This window comes from Chrysemys picta, unplaced genomic scaffold (genome assembly GCF_011386835.1).
Source record: "Chrysemys picta bellii isolate R12L10 unplaced genomic scaffold, ASM1138683v2 scaf1, whole genome shotgun sequence".
NCBI classification, from domain to species: domain Eukaryota; kingdom Metazoa; phylum Chordata; order Testudines; family Emydidae; genus Chrysemys; species Chrysemys picta.
In genome coordinates, this window is record NW_027052708.1 from 4,666,061 (window position 1) to 4,689,610 (window position 23,550).

The window sequence follows — 23,550 nt, forward strand, 5'->3', positions numbered from 1 at the left end:
TTCTAAGAGTCTCCCATCTGTGTTCAAAGGTGCAACCCAGTATAGGTCCTTCTGCGGAGTCCAAAGAGAGGAATCCCTACCCCAGGAACCATATTTGAACGAAAATCCTCTCCAGTTCAGCTGTACAACATAGGGCTGGCTGATATTCACAAGCCCACCATGATCACAGCTGCATGTAAGCAAAGAGAAAATGCAGGCTTTTTAAAGGGCATGATTAGGAGAGAGGATTTAGTGTGTGTGCTTTATAAGCATTGAGAACAGAGATAAATAAACAAAGACAGAACTATCCTCTCACACCTAAAGCTGGTCCCTCTTATGGAGGGTTGAAGAACATCAGTGGAGCAGAATCAGGAAACTCATCTGGGCCTCAGTGGCAGCATGAGCAGGTGCCCAATGCCAGAAACATCTTCTGAGCAGTCCACAAAATACAGAGCAATGTGAAGAGTGGGGAGAATCCTTATGGCTTGTCTGAAGATGCTCTCCACGGGAAATGATTGGAACACACCTGCCACTTGGAGAAAACTGCTGCTTGCAAATGCAAAACATTTTTTCTTCAGAAATAGAGGGATCCAATTTATTCCGGGCAGTGATGATTTATCAGCATCCAGATAGAGGGATGCACTGGCCTAGAGGCAGGACAATATCTTTGTGGCCTTTCAGTCTAACTATTGGTAACGTCCGCAGAATCCAATGCTAATGTGTATTTAACTGTAATTGTAAAGTTTGTGGCAGTCTATGAAATACGGTTTTGAAGTGAAACTCACCATCTCTCTCTTGCTTTTGTCTGTCCACCTTTCCTAAGTTCCACTGTCTTCTTTCTTCTCTTGTATCTCTTTTCCCGCACCTCTCTCCCCCAGCCTGACCCCGGTGCCAAAGCATGTGGGGATCTGGAATTCACTTACTGCCCTCACTGCTGGGAGTGGGAAACAGATTGCATTTCTTCCTGGGGCTTCTGTGGAGCCCTGCTGATGGAAGCAGTAGAGAGACTGTGTTGAATTGCTGCCTCCCACTCCCTCAGCCACCTGCGTCGTGCCCCTTCTTGGTCAGCACCAGCCATTTGTTGGGCTTGGTTGGCCAGAGCAGAGGTTAGAGCCATTTTGTGTATCGCTACCTCTGGCATTATGGTTTGTTCTTAACTGTCGACATATTGAATCTATTACTGAACTTATCTCACAGCAATCTTATTTCAAAATTAAATGGATATTAATTTCTTCTATAAATTTGTGATTTGTTTCAAATAGTATTGCTGGTACTGAGGTACTATTAAGAGAGTTTGGATGAAGGGCAAAACATTACTTTTCATACTTTTGTACTATTTTCCAACTTTTTCCACTTGAAAAACAGTAAGAGTATGTGAAAATATTTGTTTCCTGCCCTCATCTTTCATATCAGCCTGTTGCTGAAAGTTAGTACATCTGGCAAATTTTCCAAGACCTGTGATTTATTGTCATTTCATTTAACCCAGTCTTGTTCCTACTGCTCCCATCCCTTCTCATGTGATTTATACACGAATGCTTACCTGGTGGGAAACAGAAGGGTGTTGTGGTTTGATTTCTATGTTTTTCACATTCCTTCAATCGATTCTGGAGAGCCACAATTTCTTGATGGATTGCAAGGATATTGTTTTTCTCCGATGATTCCAGATCATTTACCATGAGAGTCAGATTCTTGATCTAGAGAAATAAAAATTCAGCATGACTTTAAATTACAGTCAACTTTATTTCAAACATTTTAGACTGGATGTATCATTTCAAAAAAGGTGCTGCAGAACAAGTTTTAGGAAATGTTCCCAAAGAACAAGTTTTAGCATGAACATCCAGTCTCAAGCTAATGTGTGTATCTACAAGAAAATGTTCGTGATTTTAGCACTCAATCATATACCATAATGCTAAAGATCACCCCAAAATGTCCAATAAGGCTTACTTGGTTATTAACTGTTACCGGTAAATAATTTCAGCCTTGCAGACGTGTCTTGGAAGTTTACCTGCCCAGATAAATAATCTACTCATTTAATGTTGAAGACAGTGAAGAAACTAATGATATTTTACTTATCATCAAAAGCAATTATTCACTCAGGTGAGTGAGGGATAACAAATTTGAAAAGCTGATTCATTGAATATTGGGAAGGGGTTCTTGATTTTATATTGACTGGGTCACTACCCTAATAAGTTATGTTTTTAATTATATTTGTTGGAGCACAGAAGCTTTCAGGCATGGGTGCCCATAAATTCATATTTATTATAATAATGTAGACAGTATATTTATTTAATATAGCAGCATCCAAGAACTTTAGCTTTTAGTCACACAAATGATAAAAATTGCCATTTTTTGCCACATATGAAGAAACATGCTAACATGCTTAAGGCCAAGATTTGCTTTAATGTACATTGATTTAAATCCAGAGCAACTCTACTGTTGTCAGTGGAGACATTCCAAATTTCACTGCTGTAACAGAGAACTGAATGTTTCTGAACGGCAGAATAACCCACATACTCTACCTCCACGTATAGTTGTTCAACAATCACATTGCTTCCAACAAGTGTGGATTTCAACTGAGTGACCAGTCTCTCCATTTCATTGATTTCCAGTTTCAGCAACTGAAAGTCCAACTCAGTGTAAGAAACACTGGTCGACTCCATATGTTCCACCTTGATGGTTAGGTTTCGGATTTTCTGTTCATACATTTCAATTGCTTTGGTATATTGGCTAACCTAAAAAAAAAAAAAAAAGCAAGCAAATTTTCAAGTTCAGTTTAGCAAATGTAACAGGCATGTTTGACATCTTCTTTACATCTGTGCAATCCCACTGGGACTGCATGTGAATTAACGAGGGCAGAATTTCATTCATAATCTTCACTTTTTTATTCCACACTCTAACAAGGGCAACCACATTGTGAGCAACCCCTCATGGCCAGAAGTCATCCTGCAACACCAGCCTCTGTTTCCCCCACAAGGGCCCCTTATGCAGACTCCACACACTTTTTCTGAGCTCAAAATACCCCTCCTTGGGGCCAGGGTTTATTCACAAAATATAAACTACAAATAAAACAGAGTCCCAAATTAAAGTCCAACAAGCAAATGTTTCTCTTCCTGTTCCCAAGCCTCCCTGCATGGAGAGCTTTTGCTGTCTTTCCCCTGTTCTCTCAGGGTCCCCCTTGCCTTAGCAGGCTACTGCCAGCACTTCCTAGCTGGAATCTTTGGCTACATGTATACTGCCCTGCAGTTCGGACTGCAGGGTGCACTAAAGTGCTGCTCTGTAACTCCCCCGTGTGGATGCCAGGGACTTGAACTAGCAGGTTCCTTCTTCACATTAACGTAGTCCTGTTTGAAGAGGATTACATGAAGGCAAACTAGGAACCTTATGGGTTGCATCTGCAGCATTCGCACAAGTGAGTTACAATGCAGCATCTTGGTGCGCATTGCAATTCACACCCCCATGGTCCAAACTGCTGGACAGTGTAGATTGGGGTGCACAACTTATGGCCTGTGGACCATACACAGCCCATCAGAACATTTCATAAAGCCTGCAGTCTGCTTCAACACAATATACTAATGGCCGATTCATTAGCATTTTATCATGTTTACATCATTTTAGTTTACGTATGTAAATAGACAATATCGTACACAGAAACAACCTATCTAAATAGCAGTGCTTCTATATCATGATGCCAACTTTTCCCAACATAGCGCTAAAAATTTCCCAAATCTGGTGAAAAATTAACAGACTCTGGGAATTTTTTACCAGTTTGGGAAATTTTGGGTGCTAGCCAGTGCTTCTATATCCTGGGACATTTCCCCAAATCTGGGAATTGTTAACAGCATGTGCCCTGCAGTTTCCCAATTTGCACTGCAATTTCCCAACGTGAAACATTTTACTCAAAATTGCCCAGATTTGGGGAAATGTCCCAGGATATAGAAGCACTGCTACTCTCCACCCCTTGGCCAGACCCCAGGGCAGCTCTGGCTCTGACCAGTCTTGGCCAGTTTGGGATGAGGGGCCAGTGGGGGGGCTTGGCTGGGCCCCTCCAGGCAAGAGGATCCTGAGGGAGCCAGGCCGGGGCAGGGGCAGGCCCTCACCTGGCTGAGTGTGCCGCTCCAAAGGTGCTGGCGCAATTCCCCACCCTGGGACTGGAACCAGCCTTGTCCATGCTGTCAGCTCAGCCCAGCCGACACAGTCACCTCCCAGTATGGCCGGTGAACGGGGGCACTGTGTAGTTGTGGTAGTGGGGCTGTGGGGAAAGGTACTGGGCAGTGGTGGGTGGGGGAGATCTGTGTGAGTTGGGGCGCTAGGGAGTGGGAGTGCTGGGCAGTAGTGGGGGGCTGTGGGTGGGAGGGGGTGGGCAGTTGTGGTGGGAGTTGGGAGGCACTGGGCAGGGTGGTGGTGTGCAGGGCACTGTGCATTTGTAGGGAGGTTGTGGGGGGTGCTGGGCATAGCAGTCCCAGGGGGACGCTAGGCCTAGGGAGTGGGGTGGTGTTGGGCAGGGGGCTGTGGGGCACAGCCCAGGCCCGCCCCCAAGGGGAAGGGGAACTCTGGCAGCACAGGGCTGCGTGGGCCAGTGTGCATCTGGCAACTGCCGGTTTGTGAAAAGTGCCCTTGAACTGGACTGGGCAGAGCAGTGCCACCCCCACCATGCAATGCCCCATTGGTCCAGCTGGCGCCTCACTCTGGGGACCAACCTCCCCACTCCATGCTCTATTGCCCCCATGGGGGCCCACAAATACGTTTGGTGCCAGCCCCAAAAAAGGTTAATCTCAGGTTAAACTCAGGGAGAGTTAATCCCAGGCCCTCCAGCCCATACAGGTCAAGCCACCCGCTTACACTCACTAATGTTCCCTCTATGAGCTAACTTTATCCAGGATTATATAGAAATTCAGGGGGCAGATTCTACCAGGAAACCTGCAGTGATTATTTCAGAGAAGTGATGTACATGAAGAATGTTGGGGTAGGTCTACACAGCCCAAGGCTGCGAGTCTCTGAGCCCCACTCGACAGACACAGGCTCTTGCTACTATGCTAAAAATAGCCCCCTCCCTAGACCTCAGAGCCTGTGCTGCAGTCTAAACCGTAACACCTACACAGCTATTTGTAGCACATAGTGCAAGCCCAAGTCTCTTGACCTGGGCTTGGAGACTCACTGCTGTGGCCTGCCACTTGCTGTGTAGATGTACTCTCTGGGGCTGAAAAAGGTAACAAAAAATCCACCACTTTGTCCAAGACGACTTTCTTTTGACTTCAGTGGGCACTGGTCAGGCCTCCACACTCCAAATAGTATCCAATCTGTTATGCAGCAGAACTAGTTGAGTCCCCTGAAGAAGGGGTTATTTTAGCACAGTGCACTATTACAAATCCAATCCATCCATCCTGAAATGGATTTAAATGAAGGCCAGTTGAGGTGACAGTTATTTTAGCCTTTAGGGACAATAACTGTTTCACAGCAGCCTCTTCAGATGTGGAACCACTAAACAGATGGCTGGATAAATATACTTTTGCACATGTCTCTACTAATGTAAAGGTCACGGTGCAAACATTGTCAAGAAGAACGTCAAGAACATAATATGGATTTAGAGCATTCTCTGAAACATTAGAGTTCCATACAAATGGAACATCTTGGGAAAGATATAATCCTCCTTCTCCATGACTTAAAACTGTACCCATTTTTCCTTAATGGCAAGATAAGAAGCATCTCTCAGCAAGAATAAATAGAATTATATTATTGTGTCAAATTAGCAACTCTGGAGTCAGAAGGCATTTCCATTATAAGCCCCAATTTTCAGGAGCTTATCACTTCCCTCAATATTACCTTCTGGACTGAAATGGCTCATGCATATTCTCAGACCTAAAATTGATTTGTTGGATTAAAAATCAATTTGGCATTATCTTAACATGAATTAAGAGTGTTTTCCCCAGTCACAATTTTTTTTAATCTATATTAATCAAGGGGACAGCTCCGAAATGGCCTTTTAAAAATTTGACCTGAATACAATTTTTCATTAACACTAGAGCTTTACTGTTCTACTGTCCTGGTAACATCACCTACAGACTCCTGACCAAGGCTTTGTAACAACCATAGAAGAGACTTCCCCCAAATAATTCTTTCCAAGATATCCACTGAACCTCGGTACGTGCTGGGGCAGGTCTTTGGGAGTTTAGTCAATGGTACATCGATACTTGTGCAGGGCAGATACAATCAATTAAGCACATAATGTGTCTGACTACTGAATCTCAGTGACTTAGTTTAAGGAAGGAAACCAAAGATAAGAGGACTCTTTTCAAAGTTACAGTTTTTTTATACAACTGTGATAACAACTTTTTGAGTTTGAGGGAAGCCATTAAACAGACTCCTAGAAATGTAGGATTGGAGGAGACCTCAGTAGGTCATCAGTCTAGTCCCTTGCACTGAGGCGGGACTAAGTATTATCTAGACCATCCCTGACAGGAGTTTGTCTAACCGGTTCTTAAAAACCTCCAGTGATGGAGATTCCACAACCTCCCTAGGCAATTTATTCCAGTGCTTAACTACCCTTATAGTTAGGAAGTTTTTTCTAATGTCTAGCCTAAATCTCCCTTGCTGCAATTTAAGCCCATTACTTCTTGTCCCGTCCTCGGTGGTTAAAGAGAACAATTTATTACCCTCTTCTTTATAAGAACAGTTTTCAGGTACCTAAAAGGTTATCACCTCCCCCTTCACTCTACTCTTCTCCTGACTAAACAAACTGCAATTTTTCAATATTCCCTCATAGGTCATGTTTTCTAGACCTTTAATCATTCTTGTTACTCTCTTCTGGTCTTTCTGCAATTTGTCCACATCTTTCCAGAAGCGTGGTGCCTAGAACTGGACACATACTTCAGCTGAGGCATTATCAGTGCTGAATAGAATGGAAGAATTACTTCTCATGCCTTGCTTACAACACTGCTACTAATACATCCCAGCATGATGTTCAGGTTTTTTGCAACATATTACATTAGTCAGTCATATTTCATTTGTGATGCCACATAACCCCTAGATCCTTTTCTGCAGTACATGTTCCTAGGCAGTCATCCATTTTGCATTTTTGCAATTAATTATTCCTTCCTAACTGTAGTACTTTGCATATGTCTTTATTGAATTTCATCCTATTTATTTCAGACCATTTCTCCAGTTTGTCAAGATTATTTCGAATTTTAATCCTGTCCTCCAAAGCACTTGCAACCCCTCCCAGCTTGATATTGTCAACAAATGTTGTATGCCATTATCCAAATCATTTATGAAGATATTGAATAAAACCAGACCAGGACAGATCCCTGCAGGACCCCATTCAATATGCCCTTCCAGCTCAATTATGAACTATTGATAACCAGTCTATGAATAAACGTTTTCAACTAGTTTGCATCCACTGTATGCTAAGTTCATCTAGGCTATATTTCTCTAGTTTGCTTATGAGAAGGTCATGTGAGACAGCTACAAAAGCCTTACTAAAATCAAGATATATCACATCTACTGTGTCTCCCCTATCCACAAGGGTTATTACCTTGTCAAACAAGGATATTGGGTTGGTTTGACATCCTTTGTCTTGACAAATCCATGTTGACTGTTACTTATCTCCTTACTTTCTTCTAGATCCTTACAAATTGATTGTTTTATTATTTGCTTCATTAGCTTTCCAGCTACCAACGTTAAGCTGATTGGTCTATAATTGCCAGAGTTGTCCTTATTTCCCTTTTTATAGATAGGTACAATATTTTTCCTTTTCCAGGCCACTGGGATCTCTCCCATCTGCCATGAATTCTGAAAGATAATGCGAATGGCTCAGCAATATCTTCAGCCAGTTCATTAAGTATTGTGGCAGAGCTCCAGCTTTGCCTGGGGGGGGGGGAGGATCCTGTGTTTCTAGGTGGTTAGGGCTTGCCTCAGAGGTTTGCTGTAACCCTCAGTGTAGCCTCTCTCCCCTCCTAGAGGCAAGGGTTACAGCTTACTGAGTCACCTTCACCAGCCGCCAGTCAACAGGTTTGGTGTAAGAACCCTCTTTAGTGCCTGTCTTCATACTCAGGGAGCATTTTTGTAGAGGTGTGGGGCGGTTGGGGGGAAACCGGGCCCATCCTCTTCTCCAGGTTCCAGCCCAAGGACCCTAATGGCACCAGCAACAAGTCTTCCTATACTACCAGGGCTACTTCCTCAAACAGACTCTCCTAGGTACCGGACCATGCTTGTCCTCTGGCTCTTTTACTGCATGCCTTCTTTCACCCAGTCTTTCCACAACACACCTACTTACTCCCAGCTGGCCACTCTGAAGGAACTTCCTTTTAAACTACTCACAGCCAGTTGTAAATGGGGTTCAGGTGATCTGATTAGCCTGTTTTCCTTGATTGCTTCTAATCTGTTCTTAATTGGTGTGATGGTGCACCCCATAAGGCTTTATGGAAATATGACATAACTGGAATATGTTTTATGCTACATATGCCATGTAAATTATCTCTGTAAAGGTTATGATCTACTGTATCTATTCATCCTATTTGTATGTATGTATCTTTTTGTATTCAAAGTTATGAATAGTGGCTGTGTACTTGATTGATTTTTAAGTAGCCTTAGTAAAGCATTTTGTCAGCTTCTTGAAAAAGGAATGTGCAAAGTGCCCAAGCAAGAAACACTTAATGAACAATGGATCTTGGAAGGCTCCAATCCACATAAATCTTCCTGGAGACATTCAAGATAGCATGTGGGCAATGGCTGCTGCATGTGAAAACTGAGTCATGCATGGACATGCGACTTGCCCATGTGACTCCAAAACTCCATCTTGGAGCTGGACTTTACATAGGAGAGAGAAGGGGGTCTCCACCCACAAGAGAAAGGCTATTTAAGCCCCTAGGAAACCCCTCCATTTTGGCTTCAGCTGGCTCAAGAGAGAGCCTCTCCACCCCAAAGGATACCCGAAAGAAACTGGAACAAAGGACAGTAACTACAGTGGGTGTGAGTGACTGCTAAACCGAGACTAGTCTATAAAAGGAAGCTTAGTGGAACACCTCAGAGGCTGAGGTTTTATCTGTATTCAGTTTTCTTTCTGTATTAGGCATAGACTTGCGTGTTTTATTTTATTTTGCTTGGTAATTCACTTTGTTCTGTCTGCTATTACTTGGAACCACTTAAATCCTACTCTCTGTATTTAATAAAATCACTTTTTACTTATTAATTAATCCCGAGTATGTATCAATACCAGGGGGCAAACAGCTGGGTATATCTTGCTATCAGTCTTATAGAGGGTGAACAATTTATGAGTTTTTACCCTGTATAAAGCTTATACAGGGTAAAATGGATTTATTTGGGGTTTGGACCCCATTGAGAGTTGAGCATCTGAGTGTTAAAGACAGGAACAGTTCTTAAGCTGCTTTCAATTAAGCTTGCAGTTTATGGGATGTGGTTCAAACCTGGGTCTGTGTTTGTGGCCTGCATACATGTCTGGCACAGCCAGGCAGGGCTCTGGAGTCCCATGCTGGCAGGGAAAGCAGGGGCAGCAGTAGTCTAGGCGCATCAGTTGGCAGCCCCAAGGGGGTTTCTGTGATCCAACCTATCATCATTGGTTCCAGGTGTCTTATGGAGTCTGCCTGACTTAATTGCTCCTACTACCTTCCTGACTGCTCTGGAGCAGCCCCTGCCCTGGTCACTCAGGGAACAAAACTATCCATCCAGGGTCCAGTATGTTTTCCTTCAACCAGCTTCCTGCACCCAACCTGTATAGGACTGTCACAGTATTCTAGGATGTATTTCATCAAGCCCTGCCACTCTGAAGACATCTAAAATTGTCCAAGTAATTCTTAACTTGTTCTTTTCTTATTGTAGCCTAAGATCCTTCCCTATTTACATAGATGTTCACTAGGTTAGTCATGCTAACTTTTTGGTGAAAATATCAACAAAAAGGCAATTAACACTTCAGACATTGCTGTGTATTCAGCTATTGTCTTTCCCTCCTTATAGATTAATGGGCTTTTCTTGTCCTTGGTCTTCCTCTTGCTTCTCAGATATTTGTAAAATGTTTTCTTGTTGCACATTGTGTCCCTGGCTAGATTAATCTTGTTGTGTGCCTTGGTTTTTCTAATTTTGTCCCTTAATGCTTCTGTATTTTTTTTTTTAATATTCATCTTCTGTAATTTGACCTAGTTTCTACTTTTGTATGACTGAGTTTCAGATCTTTGAAGATCTCCTGGTTAAGCCAAGCTTGTCTCTCACCATACTTCTATCTTTTCTATGCATTGGGATCATTTGCTCTTACGCCTTTAATAATGTCTCCTTTAAAAACTGACAATTCTCTTGAACATTTTCCCCCCCTTTAGAATTCCCACAAGATCTTACCTATCAATTTTCTTTGCTGAAGCCTTGAAATCCATTGTCTTTATTCTGCTGTTTTCCCTCCATATGCACACAGAAAATGAGCCAACTTTGGCCCTCAGATATATACCATGTGCCTTTCAGTGTGCACGTACCTTAGGGCAGAATTTATCCCAAGTGACTTGGGACCATCATATTGCAATAAGAGTCAGAACACTGATTTAATGTGGGTTTTTTTTTTTTTGCACTGACTATTAGTATTCATTTGGCATGATCTTATAAACCAGATGACTTTTGTGGTAAGCGTAAAAGAGGATAGTTTTCCATTAGCTTCTTTTATGAAAAGGAGAGAACACTACAGAGCAGCAATTGTTTTTCCAAGGTGTGAGCAATGTGGCATGTATGTCAGTAAAGTGAAGAGTGACCTCCAGATTCTTTGTTGCTGTTTTGTGATATCCAGGCTAGGTCATACCAAATTGGAAATGCCATGTCACACCCAAAAAGCAGATGTGTGACATGTACTGCATCCATGTCAGTGATGTGAAATATACCAAAAAACCCCACACCACAATCTTATTTCTTGTTTTGGACCTTAACTTCCTTAATGAGTGTAATACATGATTTGAGAGAGGATCCTGCATAGAAATTACATTCTTTTGTATTTGTGCTAATTGAATGGACTGTTTCACATTCACTAAAAATAGGACTGGTCAGCTTTTAAAAAAAGAAAAGCCAAAAATCCTTACTTTAGTAAGTTCTCTTTCAAATTTCTCAGAAAGCACTTGGGCTGTGATTTCCAGAATCTCGACCTTCTGCACAGGAAATGCGGTGTCTGGCAGGTACACTTAGCATTGGCACACTCCATTGTCATTCAAAGAGCCGGTCACATTGGCAAATGGCTGTAAGAACAAGTTTCAGAAAGCAAGTAAATTGTCGACATGCTACTAGGAATCAACAGCAAAGGCCTGACAGTCCCCAAGCAGGGGAAAAGTTAAGCTGTGATAATAATATTGACCCTGAAAGCATGTATTAAGTTGTAATAATTTCTTCCAGTGAACTCAAGGTATTTTCCTACATCAATTCATTAAACTTCACCACACCCCTATACAGGTAGTTAAATACTATAACTATTTTAACACTGGAAAAATGGAGGTATAGGAAAGTGAAATGATTTTTCTAAGATCAGACAGCAAGTCAGTAAATGGCAGAGCAGGAAATATTAAATCTTATAGGGAGTCATTGCTTTTAATGGTCTTTACAACAGGGCCACTTAGTGATTTTAGTCCATTAATTTCAAAGCACTTTACAAAGTTTTGTTTGTACTTCACTGATGGAAGAAGCCACAGAAATTAGACCAATTTTCATGGAAAATTTTGATTTTGACTAAACCCTGTTTTCCTCACTGGGAACATTTCATTTGATATTGTTCAGCCAGCCCAGGTAAACAGGAGAGCTGAAGACTTAAAAACTCCCCCAACCTGCAGTAGCTGGTATGCCTTCTACTGCAGGGTACTGAGTGGAGTCATGGCCATGCATCACTGCTCTCTCCATCAGTGCACAGGTGTATAAACAAATTTTTTTACTTGGGGCAGCTAGAGTTAAAAAAATAATAAAATATTGGCTGTTGAATATTGTTTTTATGAGTAGTTTTGTACCATGACTAAATTTGTTCACTTCTAATGAAGTGAGAGAAACAGGCTTCTGTTCCACACTGTGCTTTTTATTAGAAAAACACAACCCCTATATTTGAGCTCCTATAAGCCGAAATCCTTTTGAAAAGGGAATTGACCCCTAACTTGGTTAGGCATTACAACAGAGTGCCACAATGCTGAAATAGCTTTTAAAAATCTGGGCCTAGGTCACTATTAAAAAAGTCCCTTAGGTGCTTTTGAAATGGTCACCCTTAGACTCCCCCCATTACTGGATTTGCATTCTGCCCAGCAGGAACAGTGAAAAAAGGAGCAGAATATCCAACGAACAGACAAATATGGTTATTGTACTTACCATTGAGAAGCCCCCCTCCCCCTCCCATTTGTGCTAGCCTGGTACTTTGTGGTACTTTTTAAATCCCTGATATAGATTACAAACTGCCCTTTATCTAGATCTTAATTTATTAAAGTAAGAACTTTTTAAAAAGTGGATTTAAACTATCAGAAACCCACCAAACTACTTTTAAAATTATTATAAGAGTGTCTATTCCAACAGAGGAGGAAGAGGTGTAGACCGGAAAGGAAAACAAACAAACGCCTGTTACAATGCAACTCACTCTGTGTCCCATCCCTATTTAAATCATGACCCCCTCTCCCACTCCCAACATCCAAACAGATTCCTCAGTATTCTCAAACTTTGATTTTAAAGGAGCCATTTCCAGCAGCTCCAACATTGATTGGGATTTCCAACTGACTGCTGAGACAGTTAATGTTTCTTCTGGTACAATGCTGTTTCATGGAGTCCTTCCTTTAAAAAAAAAGCTACATGTGATCAATGAAAGGCTGCAGGTGCTCAGTCTGTCCAAAACAATGTGCATTATTCATGTTAAAGTAATATATACCATCTCACTGCCATCTTATGGAATAAGGTTTCAGGTCCTACCCCTCCGTACCACTGGCAAGATTGGATGTCACTCTTGAATCTCAACATGCATCCCTGGGAGTCTACAGTAATCAAGGTCCCATGTACTGCACAAGACACTACACTGTAGGGATGCAGGCCACCAATGTACACAGCAGAGCTCCACCGAATGGGAACCATGGCAATCTCCAGTGTTTGCAAAACTATTTGATAAACTGTGCATCAAATGGGGTGATTAAACTAAAGGAGTGCGGGCAGGAAGGGGCTTGCACACGGAGGTAGCTGCTAGTCAGCCATACAAGAGCAATGTTCCATTCCCGCAGGAGCTCCGCGTGGCAGGGGTCATCCCCAGCTGCACAACTTCAAAGCCGCACTGAAGCAGAACTCCATTCTGACAGCGCTCTGGAGCCCCAGTTTTAGCCAGCTTCCCCTGTAGGCCTCCTAGTACTCCATCCAAGAACCTGTTCAGAGCCTCATGCTGCTGCAGCCCCATCACCTGCTCCCAGGGGCAGCTCTAGGCACCAGCAAAGCAAGCACGTGCTTGGGGCAGCCCATTTGCAGGGGCAGCAGCCAGCAGGGATCCAGCATGGGAGCGGAGAACCAACAGGGGGCCCTGGGAGCTGTAGTTCCTTGGTTAACTCCCTGCCTATAGAGCCAGCCCTGGAGCAGGGAAAGAACTACATTTCCCAGCATTCCCTTGGCCACTACCAACGGGAAAGAGGGGGAGGGAGTGAGGTAGCTGAGACCAAATGCTGCAGCCTGCTGTGAATGGAGAGCTGCACTGTGAGTAGGGATTCCATATTTTAACATTCAAAAAATAGGACACTCCACAGGGAGGGAGGGTAGCCCCACCCTGCCACCATCCACTCCCTCTGACTGCCCTCCACACAAACCCCAACCCATCCAACCCCCCCTGCTCCCTGATCGCCCCCTCCCTGGACCCCTGCCCCTAACTGCCCCCCAGGACCCCACCCCGTATCTAAGTGCCACTGCTCCTTGTCCCCTGATTGCCCCCTCCTGGGACCCCAGCCCCTAACTGCCCCTTGGAACTCCATCCCCATCTAAGACTGGAGAAAGAAGTGGTTCGGGACTATTTAGAAAAACTGGACGTGCACAAGTCCATGGGGCTGGATGCGCTGCATCCGAGGGTGCTAAAGAAGTTGGCGGGTGAGATTGCAGAGCCATTAGCCATTATTTTTGAAAACTCATGGCGATCGGGGGAGGTCCTAGATGACTGGAAAAAGGCTAATGTAGTGCCCATCTTTAAAAAAGGGAAGAAGGAGGATCTGGGGAACTACAGGCCAGTCAGCCTCACCTCAGTCCCTGGAAAAATCATGGAGCAGGTCCTCAAGGAATCAATTATGAAACATTTAGAGGAGAGGAAAGTGATCAGGAACAGTCAGCATGGATTCACGAAGGGGAAGTTGTGCCTGACTAACCTAATTGCCTTCTATGATGAGATAACTGGCTCTGTGGATGAGGGGAAAGCAGTGAATGTGTTATTCCTTGACTTTAGCAAAGCTTTTGATACGGTCTCCCACAGTATTCTTGCCACCAAGTTAAAGTATGGGCTGGATGAATGGACTGTAAGGTGGATAGAAAGCTGGCTAGATCGTCGGGCTCAACGGGTAGTGATCAATGGCTCCATGTCTAGTTGGCAGCCGGTTTCAAGCGGAGTGCCCCAAGGGTTGGTCCTGGGGCCGGTTTTGTTTAATATCTTTATTAATGATCTGGAGGATGGTGTGGACTGCACTCTCAGCAAGTTTGCAGATGACACTAAACTAGGAGGCGTGGTAGATACACTAGAGGGTAGGGACCGGATACAGAGGGACCTAGACAAATTAGAGGATTGGGCCGAAAAAACCTGATGAGGTTCAACAAGGACAAGTGCAGAGTCCTGCACTTAGGACAGAAAAATCCCATGCACTGCTACAGACTAGGGACCGAATGGCTAGGTAGCAGTTCTGCAGAAAAGGACCTAGGGGTCACAGTGGACGAGAAGCTGGATATGAGTCAACAGTGTGCTCTTGTTGCCAAGAAGGCTAACGGCATTTTGGGCTGTATAAGTAGGGGCATTGCCAGCAGATCGAGGAACGTGATCATTCCCCTTTATTCAACATTGGTGAGGTCTCATCTGGAATACTGTGTCCAGTTTTGAGCCCCACACTACAAGAAGGATGTGGAAAAATTGGAAAGAGTCCAGCGGAGGGCAACAAAAATGATTAGGGGTCTGGAGCACATGACTTATGAGGAGAGGCTGAGGGAACTGGGATTGTTTAGTCTCCAGAAGAGAAGAATGAGGGGGGATTTGATAGCAGCCTTCAACTACCTGAAGGGGAGTTCCAAAGAGGATGGAGCTCGGCTGTTCTCAGTGGTGGCAGATGACAGAACAAGGAGCAATGGTCTCAAGTTGCAGTGGGGGAGGTCCAGGTTGGATATCAGGAAAAACTATTTCACTAGGAGGGTGGTGAAACACTGGAATGCGTTACCTAGGGAGGTGGTGGAGTCTCCTTCCTTGGAGGTTTTTAAGGCCCGGCTTGACAAAGCCCTGGCTGGGATGATTTAGTTGGGAATTGGTCCTGCTTTGAGCAGGGGGTTGGACTAGATGACCTCTTGAGGTCCCTTCCAACTCTGATATTCTATGATTCTCCCTTCTCCTTGTCCCCAACTGCCCCCTCCTGAGACGCCCCGCAACTTCCGCCCTAGGACCCCACCCCTTACCTGTCCCCTGACAAACCCCCGGGATTCCCATGTCTATCCAACCGCTGCCTGTCCCCTGACTGCCCCCTCAAACCTCCACCCCATCCAACCCCCCAGCCCCCTTACCGTGCCACTCAGACCAGCGTGTCTGGCTCTGCGCAGTGCCAGACACACTGCTGCATACATGCTGCTGTGCTCCCCTGCAGAGCCACAGCCTCCTTCCCCCCTGCCCCAGAACCTGCCTTCCAGATTTGAACACCTCAAAATTCAGGAGTGCTCAAGCTCAGTTTGGGCAGCTGTTACTTCATTTCTCCCAAATCAAATATACTGATCCACTGTAAATTGCTGTAGAAAAAGTAGGATAAAATTGAGTAAGAAATGCTTCCCAGTGGTTATCAGGACTGGAATTGCTATTTTCAACACCCATTGCCTTTTTGTTTGTTTAAAGGAAGACAGTGATATTGCATTGGCAAATTCCCCATAGAAAGAAAGAGTGGAACAAAAGAATAATAAAGGCACCTCAACTTTTCCTCATTTATGTAGGACAGTCTTATAATATGCATCCAGATATCCTCCAATCACACAAGCTGAAAATTGTTCCACTTTACTGCAGTTCTGTAACCATATGGGAACCAATCCTGTCTGTGTTCTGTGCACATCCAAAATTCCTGCTGAATGACCTGCCATGGGAGCGAGTTACCAGTGACCCACGGCTGCAGCGGAAGGAGGGTGCAGGTGTGGGGGAGGGGGTGAAAGAGAGCCCAGGGCTGGGGCGGCAGGAGGTGTGTGGGGGGCAATGGTGGGGAGGAATGAGGGAGCCCAAAGCTGGGGCGGCAGGGGGTGCGGGTGTTGGGGGAGAGCCCAGGGCTGGGGCAGCAGCCAAAATTATTTTTTGCTTGGGGCAGCAAAAAACCTAGAGCTGGCCCTGCCTGCTCCCCTCATCCCCCAGACATTCCCACTCCTAAGGAGCCCCTAAAACAGCCATTTGGACCGCTGAGGAACTGGAAGATGGCAGGAAAAGGGCCACTTGTTTAAATGGATTCTGAGAAAACAGGGTTTTTTGTGCCAGCTTGTCAAAAAGGTAACGTATGCAGCCATTTGTCTGGTCCCCTGATCGTGTTGTACAGGGGGGCTGATCGTGATTAACAGCAGAGTTACAAGGATCAAATTTTACAAATATCCACACAAGTTATAGTTTACCCAAGGGTGAGCATAATGAGAAATTTCTGACATACTAAATTCCCTCATCCTCAGCTTATTATACATTTACACTTCAGCCTTGATTCTTACCACCAGAAATTGCCACTGCTTAATGATGCTGCAGTGAAAAAAAAAAAACGTTCCCTCCCCTGAGATGCTGAGTTCACTACCTGAGTCCACAGCACCACAAGGCCTATTAGACTAAGAGACGGCATTAATAGTATCACCTAGAACTCACATAGTGCATTGTTTTCAAAGTGCTGGGAAAATGAACCTGAGATCTAAATCCAGATCTAGAACACTCCAAAGGCTGAGGGGTGTTTGCATCTGTGGTTTTGGATTGAGTTAGTCTCAAGCACAAACCACAGCTAATTAATTACAACCTGCATTTTGCATTTAAACTATTCGGATTCTCAATGGGAGTTGCATTTGCCTAACCAAAAAGCACAATTTGGCTGTTTCTAAAACAGTGTAATTTTTTTTCAGATTTATAATTAAGTCCCAGGACATTTGTTAAAGGTGATATTTTACATTTGCTACATGCAGAGAGCCCACAGAACAAGTGGAGATCTGAAAACTTGCCTCTATTTTAAGAGTCTCCCAGCAACTTGAATAGCGGGAGGAAAAAAGAACACATTAGAACCTGTGAAAGTCATAATATGTATCTTACCACATTCTGGAGCACAGTGCTGGCTGCATTCAATGCAATGGCATTTTGTAGAAAGACCAGCAGCACAGCCAAGTTTTCACACTTCATCTTCTCAGCAAACAGATATGATGGAGAAAGGTCAGCGGGATCCCTTTTATAAGGGGCTCTGGGAATTCCCCCAGTAGGAGTTTTGTGCTTAGAAAGAGGTACTTGTGTAATATTTATTGACACTTCTCACAAAGGTGATGACATGCCGGTGAGTGAGCCACAGCACAGAGAGTGACTTGACTATTATACAAACACAACTTTCTCATTGCCTGCTGTCAAAAATTAACCACCCTCTCCTTTTGTAACAAAGCCCTTCCTCATTCCCTGTATCTAGTCTTGTTCTCAGGGAGCCACAAAGGAATAAATACACAATGGGCAGATCAATTAATTGATGGACTTCAATAATTAAAATGCATTCTTTTTTGGAGGGGAGAATAACTGATTTCTTTTGCTGGACTTATCAGTATTTTTATTGTAAATCCTTTCAGGAGCCCAGACAACCTGGGCCACATCTTCCTAACCCAGCTTCTAAACTCAGATAGGGTGAAAACAGCTCAACTTAGGTCATTTCACAATGAAAAAGGAGCAGCCCTCCCTTTCTCTAAGCCCCTGGATGCCTTATAACATGAACATTGTGCACATGGGGCTCCACAAGTTTGGGCTAAAGAACAACCATTGGATGGGAGAGGGTGCCAAGCTGAAGAACAGCCCCAGCAAACCTGCAAGAGAATGCTAAGACAGTCAGCATTAATGCCCATCCTACAGCTTTGGTACCATGGCTTCTGAAGCAGGGGAGATCAGGGAACAGCACACCATGGAACATCCCTGTGCGTGGGAGCACTAAGATTTGCATGGTTTGCCAGCAGATTTAAAGTACTCTTTGCTTCTGATGAGCTGGTCTCATGGCATTTAGGCATTACCACTTCCAGTGGTCACTGGAGCCCAGTATAGAGGCAAGCAAGAATGAAAATGGCTATCCAGACATTTCTAAACTGGCAGGAAGGCTAGGTGTGAGTTTGAGTGGAAGGTCAGGTCAGTTCCCCTACCCTTACGGTCTGCAGTTGACTTTTTCAATACATACTTTTTGTGGAGAAAGCAGCTTGGGGGCTGTTTTCTGAGTACTGCCTCTTTAAGTGTAAGAAAATGCAGGAGGGGAGGATTCTGAGACTTATAGAGAGCGTACACAATGCCCGAGTGCTGCAGAGCTGGGTTCTGCAAGAGCTCCCCCAGTATGCAGGTGAGGCAGAGGTGGCACAGGCTGAAGGAAGCTCCTGTGGCAGCTGTCAGTTCTTTGGGGATTTCCCTTACACTGGAGAAATCCCATCTGGCCAGTTCTGTCAAGTTTCTGGCCTGTTTGCACTGCTCCATCAGCACAAAGGGGCATGAAGGCATGTGTGGCCCTCCCTGGCTGTCAATCTGAGAGCAGCTACACCTCTTTGCTGTCACCTCTCCTTGAAGGGCAGTCTAAGACAGTGGTGGGCAACCTGAGGGCCACACACAGTCTGTCAGGGTAATCAGCTGGAAGGCCACCAGACCATTTGTTTACGTTTGCATAGCTGCCCACAGCTCCCAGCAGCCATGGTTCATCATTCCCAGCCAATGAGAGCTGCAGGAAGTCACCAGTCTCAGTGCTCAATCCTACCAGCGAGATAGAAGAGGTTCATGAACCCAGGCCCTCAGACAGGGCAAGGTACCAAACACAGTCTACCCCACCCCAAGCCAGGGGTCAGGCACCCACCAAAGAGTCTAGCCCACCAACCAGGGGTCAGACACCCAAGTACAATCTCTTGTCCTGGCTCTGGTGGGAAACAGACAAACACAGGCCTCTTGGCCTGAAGAGGGGGGGAGTACAGCCACCCCAATGGTGGGTCAGCAGGGGTAGGGGTAGGCCTGCCCAATTCCACTGTGTCCCAACCCAGGGCCCTAACAGCAACAGAGAGGTCTGCCACTGGGTCAGCAGGGAATCCCACTGTAACACACTGACCACATTTCAGATGCCCCTGAAGCCAGAGTGCAGTTGGCTATTGCTGGGCTCCTTCCTCCCCTCAGGGTGTACCTGAACCCCAGGCTCATCCTCCATCTCTTGGGGGAATACTGCCAGTAGCAATCCCAGCAACTCTTCAGCATCAGTCAGGTCTAGCAGCTTGGGCAAGTCCTCAGGGTAATTGAAGTTTTCTGCAGCAGGAGGGGGAGAACACATCCATCTCTTTTGGCAGTTGCCTCCTGACTGCTCTACAGCACCCACCTTTTATACTTCCTGTTCCTGTCCCGCCTCTCTGCTTCCTGGTTCCGCCCACCAGGTGCTGTCTGGCCCTCCCTCACTGTCAATCTCTGAAGGAGGCCACTCCTCTTTACTACAGGGCCCCATAGAGCAGTACTGCCCCATATCAAAACATAATGTCCTACCCTACCTATTTCCTGATTTACAAAACAAGTTATAAACTTTGTTTCCCTCCAAATAATATGAGGTTATTCCAGTTCCTCTGAGTAATAATAGTACTTTGCATGTACCACATCTTCCTCCTGAAGAAGGAAGAGCTTCTCATCCGTGGATTAATATTATTATCATCTCCATTTTACAGAAGGGACAACTAACACTTAGATCAGGTCTACACTAGAATATTTTGCAGGTATAATAATATTGATTGGGGTATGATTTTTTTACAACACTTCTATACTGGCAAAAGTCCTAGTATAGGCACAGTTATACCAGTATAAAATACCTTATTTTGTTTGGGGAGCTGGTATAAGCTATACCAGTAAAATCACGTTTTTGCTGGTAAACGCTGAATGTACACTAGAGGGGTTTAGTATAACGATACTTGTATAGCTATACCAACAAACCTTTTCTGCTGTAGAGTAGACCCTGAAAGAGGAAGCCGTGTGACAAAGTCAGGAATAGAATCCAAGTCTCCAAAGTTCCAGCCCCTTTGCTTTATAGTTATGATCCCAGGCCCACTAAAGTTCATGGAAAGACTCCCACTGATTTCAATCACCATTAGATTGCGCTTTCCACTAGGGCAGAGGTGTTTTGTAGGTAGCCACAAGACATGCTATATTTTGTAACCAGCACAAATTGTTTCTCATCTGTTCTTGGGACATACAGTTCTCAAAATCTGTCAGATTTCTATGTTTACCTGCTGTTGTTGACTTTGAATAAGCACCCAGATTTGTTATTTTGTATCGATTTGCTCTATTGCAAATTTAGAGCTACACTGTGGTTTAACTTAGTGCGCAAAACATTATGCAGTCAAAACATCCAATGAGTGACAGCAGTTGGAACACAAACAAACTGTCAGTGTGGGAATTGGGAGGACAAGGTAACTGAAATATTTGCTTGTCTGGTTCATTTCTAATCACAAACAGGCCACCCAAGATGTTCCCAAAGTTCTGCTTAATATGCGGGATTCTGTTTTAATCAGCAGTGCAATTACGGCGGTACGGTACACCGTACCAGCAAGATATTTATCGCCGGTACAGCGTACCAGTATGACACGGGAGGAGCCAGTGGCCCCACGCTGGCAGCTCCTCTGGAGTAGTTGTACTGCCCCCAGCCCTTCCACAGAATTGCATCTCCTCCATCCGTACAGCAGCAGCCCTCCCAGAGGACAGAGCTGGTGGGGCAGGGTTGGGGGTGGTACAGCCGCCGGAATAGCTGCCGGCGTTCTGCTCCCTCCTTTCCCTGCTGCTCTAGTACATAGATGGAGGATTGAAGAGGCAGCTCTATGGAAGGGCGAGGGGGGGGAAGAATTAAAAGGAGGGTCACATGGGGAGGTCACATACCCCCCCCCCCCTTAGCTGGTGTCTCCCCCTGACCCCCATACAAGTAAGAAATGGATTTTACTTGCAGCACTAGTTTTAACTGAGAAAATAATGGGCAATATCATCCCATCTGTTTTTGTAGGTGGAGGGGATGAAAACTTGTTGGATCTCTTGCTGAGAAGAGCAGAACAGTGTAGTGCTTCCTCTGTGGCCTTGTAGCTTCCCTTCTCCCAGCCTCCGTGGTAGCCCCTCCACAGGTACGTGGATCCATGCTGTTGTCAGGGGCAGTCATAAGGGAGCAGGGCTGGGGGGAGGGTGGGAAAATCATGCTGTCTATGAACCATTCCCCACAACAGCACTAAGGGGAATCCTCACCAAAGTGAATATTGACCTATGGCCTGATCCAAACCCTCAACCAAACACTCTCACTGACTTCAGCAGGCCTTGGGAAGGGATAGGAGGGTGAGTGAGGAGCGGTGCTGAGACTCTTCAGGGGGAAGGGAGAGGCAGCCAGCTCCAGACTGGGAAGGAGGGTTTCTAGTGTTCCCATCTGCTCCTGGGCCCATTTCAGCTACTCTGCGTCCTGCTCTCACCTCCCTCCTTCTGTCCCTCTCCCCCCACAGACGTGTAAGTTTACCTGAGTCCCCACAATATTTCCATTGCAGGGACGCCAACCCGCTCCCTCCCACCCTCACTCCCAGTTCCACCACCCCTGCTGCTATCAGCAGATGGAGGGAAACCCTGACAAAAAAAAGCATATTGTTATTTGAAGGTGCAGGACATTGTTTTTAAATGACTCCGAAGCACAGGTGCAAAAGCATTTTTAATTTAGTGACAAGCCAGCGTGCAGGTTAGCCTGACAGTAATGTTAATTGTTTAATATTTACACCACAGCTCGTATATATAACCCCACTTAAATGAAATAAATTACAATAAGCAGCTCTGTTGCCAGCTTTCCTTAGACCAGAAGGCTGTAACACACACTGTAATTACCCAAAAGAAGACCAGAGCAACTGTAAGACAACCACAAATACAAGTACACAAACTACCAAGCAGCCCCAAGTGCAAAAGTAACAGCCCAGGAGAAGAAGTCTCCAAGTTTGAGCTCAAGGAAACAAAATAATTAAAAGCAGAGTGACTTAAATGGGACTTAAACACATGCTTAAAATTAGTACAAGCTTAAGTGCTTTCCTGTAGCAGGCCTGGAGAGGTCTGACAAAGGGAAAACGAGAAAGAAGGAGGAAAGGGGCAGGGATGACCCACAACATTTTGGCACCTGAGGCAGGGAGCTCAAATGACGCCCCCATGCCCCCTCGCTTGGGCCAAAACTTTGAAAGGTCTTAATTCTGCCTTCTTCCTGTTCTACTCCTCTCATGGTACTGCTCTGCTACCTACCCCAATAAAAGAGAACTAACAACTGAAATGCCTTGTTCAAAATGTTTAAGGAATACTTAATTTTCAAACACCTGAACAGCAAATGTAACTTTTCTTGTCTGCATAGTAAACACTGGCATTTTTATCTGTTTGAATAATCAAAAGTGGTACTTTTCGTGCCTTCTTGGTTGCAAAGATTTGAACTGCTTCCTGAAGGTCCACAGTCTGGGCCAGCTCATGCTCTATTGAGATGGTTGCAAGGCTGACCAGCCTCTCCTGTGTCATTGTGGAGCGTAGATGTGTTTTTATTAACTTCAGCTTGGAGAAGCTGCGTTCTCCACTGGCAACTGTTACAGCAAGTGTTAGAAGATGCGCAGAGCAACAAAAGCATTTGGAAAGAGGGTGATCATCTTATTTGTGCACATATATTCCAGAACAGCCTTTGGAGCTGATCCTGCTGAAATGTATCTGTTAACGTGCAGGACTCACCCCTGCGGCGCCACCTGCTGGCCGTCTCAGGGAAGTAGCTCTCCAGGCCTCAGAGCGCCCACTGCAGGCTGGTGTCCCGCTGCTGCTGGCCCCCATGTCCCTCACAGGACCCCAGTGCTCCTGTACCTGGGGGCTGCATCCTGGCACCTTTCCACAGCTCACCACCAGATGTCAGGGTAGAGCTCATTCTGACTCTGCTTACATCAGTATAGGTTCTTTGATATCCTTCTTAAGTACTGGGCAACAGAATTAGACACAGTTTCTCCAGTAGTGGTAGAATCAGTGCAAACTACAGAAGTAATTTAACCTCCCTGCTCCTACTCATTATTTCTTTCTTTATGCATTCAAGCATTAATGCTTTTGGCCCTAGCTTCGCACTGGGAGGTCATGTTCAGCTGATTATCCACCATGAGCCCCAAGTCTTTCTAGGGTTGCCAAATGTCTTATTGAACAATCCCAAA

General features: G+C 45.0%; 1 protein-coding gene across 1 annotated transcript; it reads right to left on the bottom strand.

Annotated features, from left to right (window-relative positions):
• Window positions 1-49: 49 nt before the first annotated feature.
• Window positions 50-19,419, bottom strand: LOC135977497 (olfactomedin-4-like). Its single transcript, XM_065578780.1, has 4 exons — window positions 17,438-19,419; window positions 2,499-2,711; window positions 1,520-1,673; window positions 50-965 (listed from the first exon to the last, which is right to left on the bottom strand). Exons 1-4 carry the CDS (start codon window positions 17,522-17,524, stop codon window positions 895-897), a joined length of 525 nt encoding a protein of 174 aa, XP_065434852.1. The 5' UTR covers window positions 17,525-19,419; the 3' UTR covers window positions 50-894.
• Between the last annotated feature and the right edge of the window lie 4,131 nt (window positions 19,420-23,550).

What these genes read in the sequence shown, in the direction of transcription:
- LOC135977497 (XM_065578780.1), bottom strand. Translation starts at nt 17,524, where the DNA reads ATGAAGTGTGAAAACTTGGCTGTGCTGCTGGTCTTTCTACAAAATGCC. An exon ending in GCACTGTGCTCCAGAATGTG is followed by an intron (nt 2,712 to 17,437) that starts GTAAGATACATA and finishes TTTTTTTTTTAG; the next exon opens with GTTAGCCAATATACCAAAGC. An exon ending in TTGAACAACTATACGTGGAG is followed by an intron (nt 1,674 to 2,498) that starts GTAGAGTATGTG and finishes TTATTTCTCTAG; the next exon opens with ATCAAGAATCTGACTCTCAT.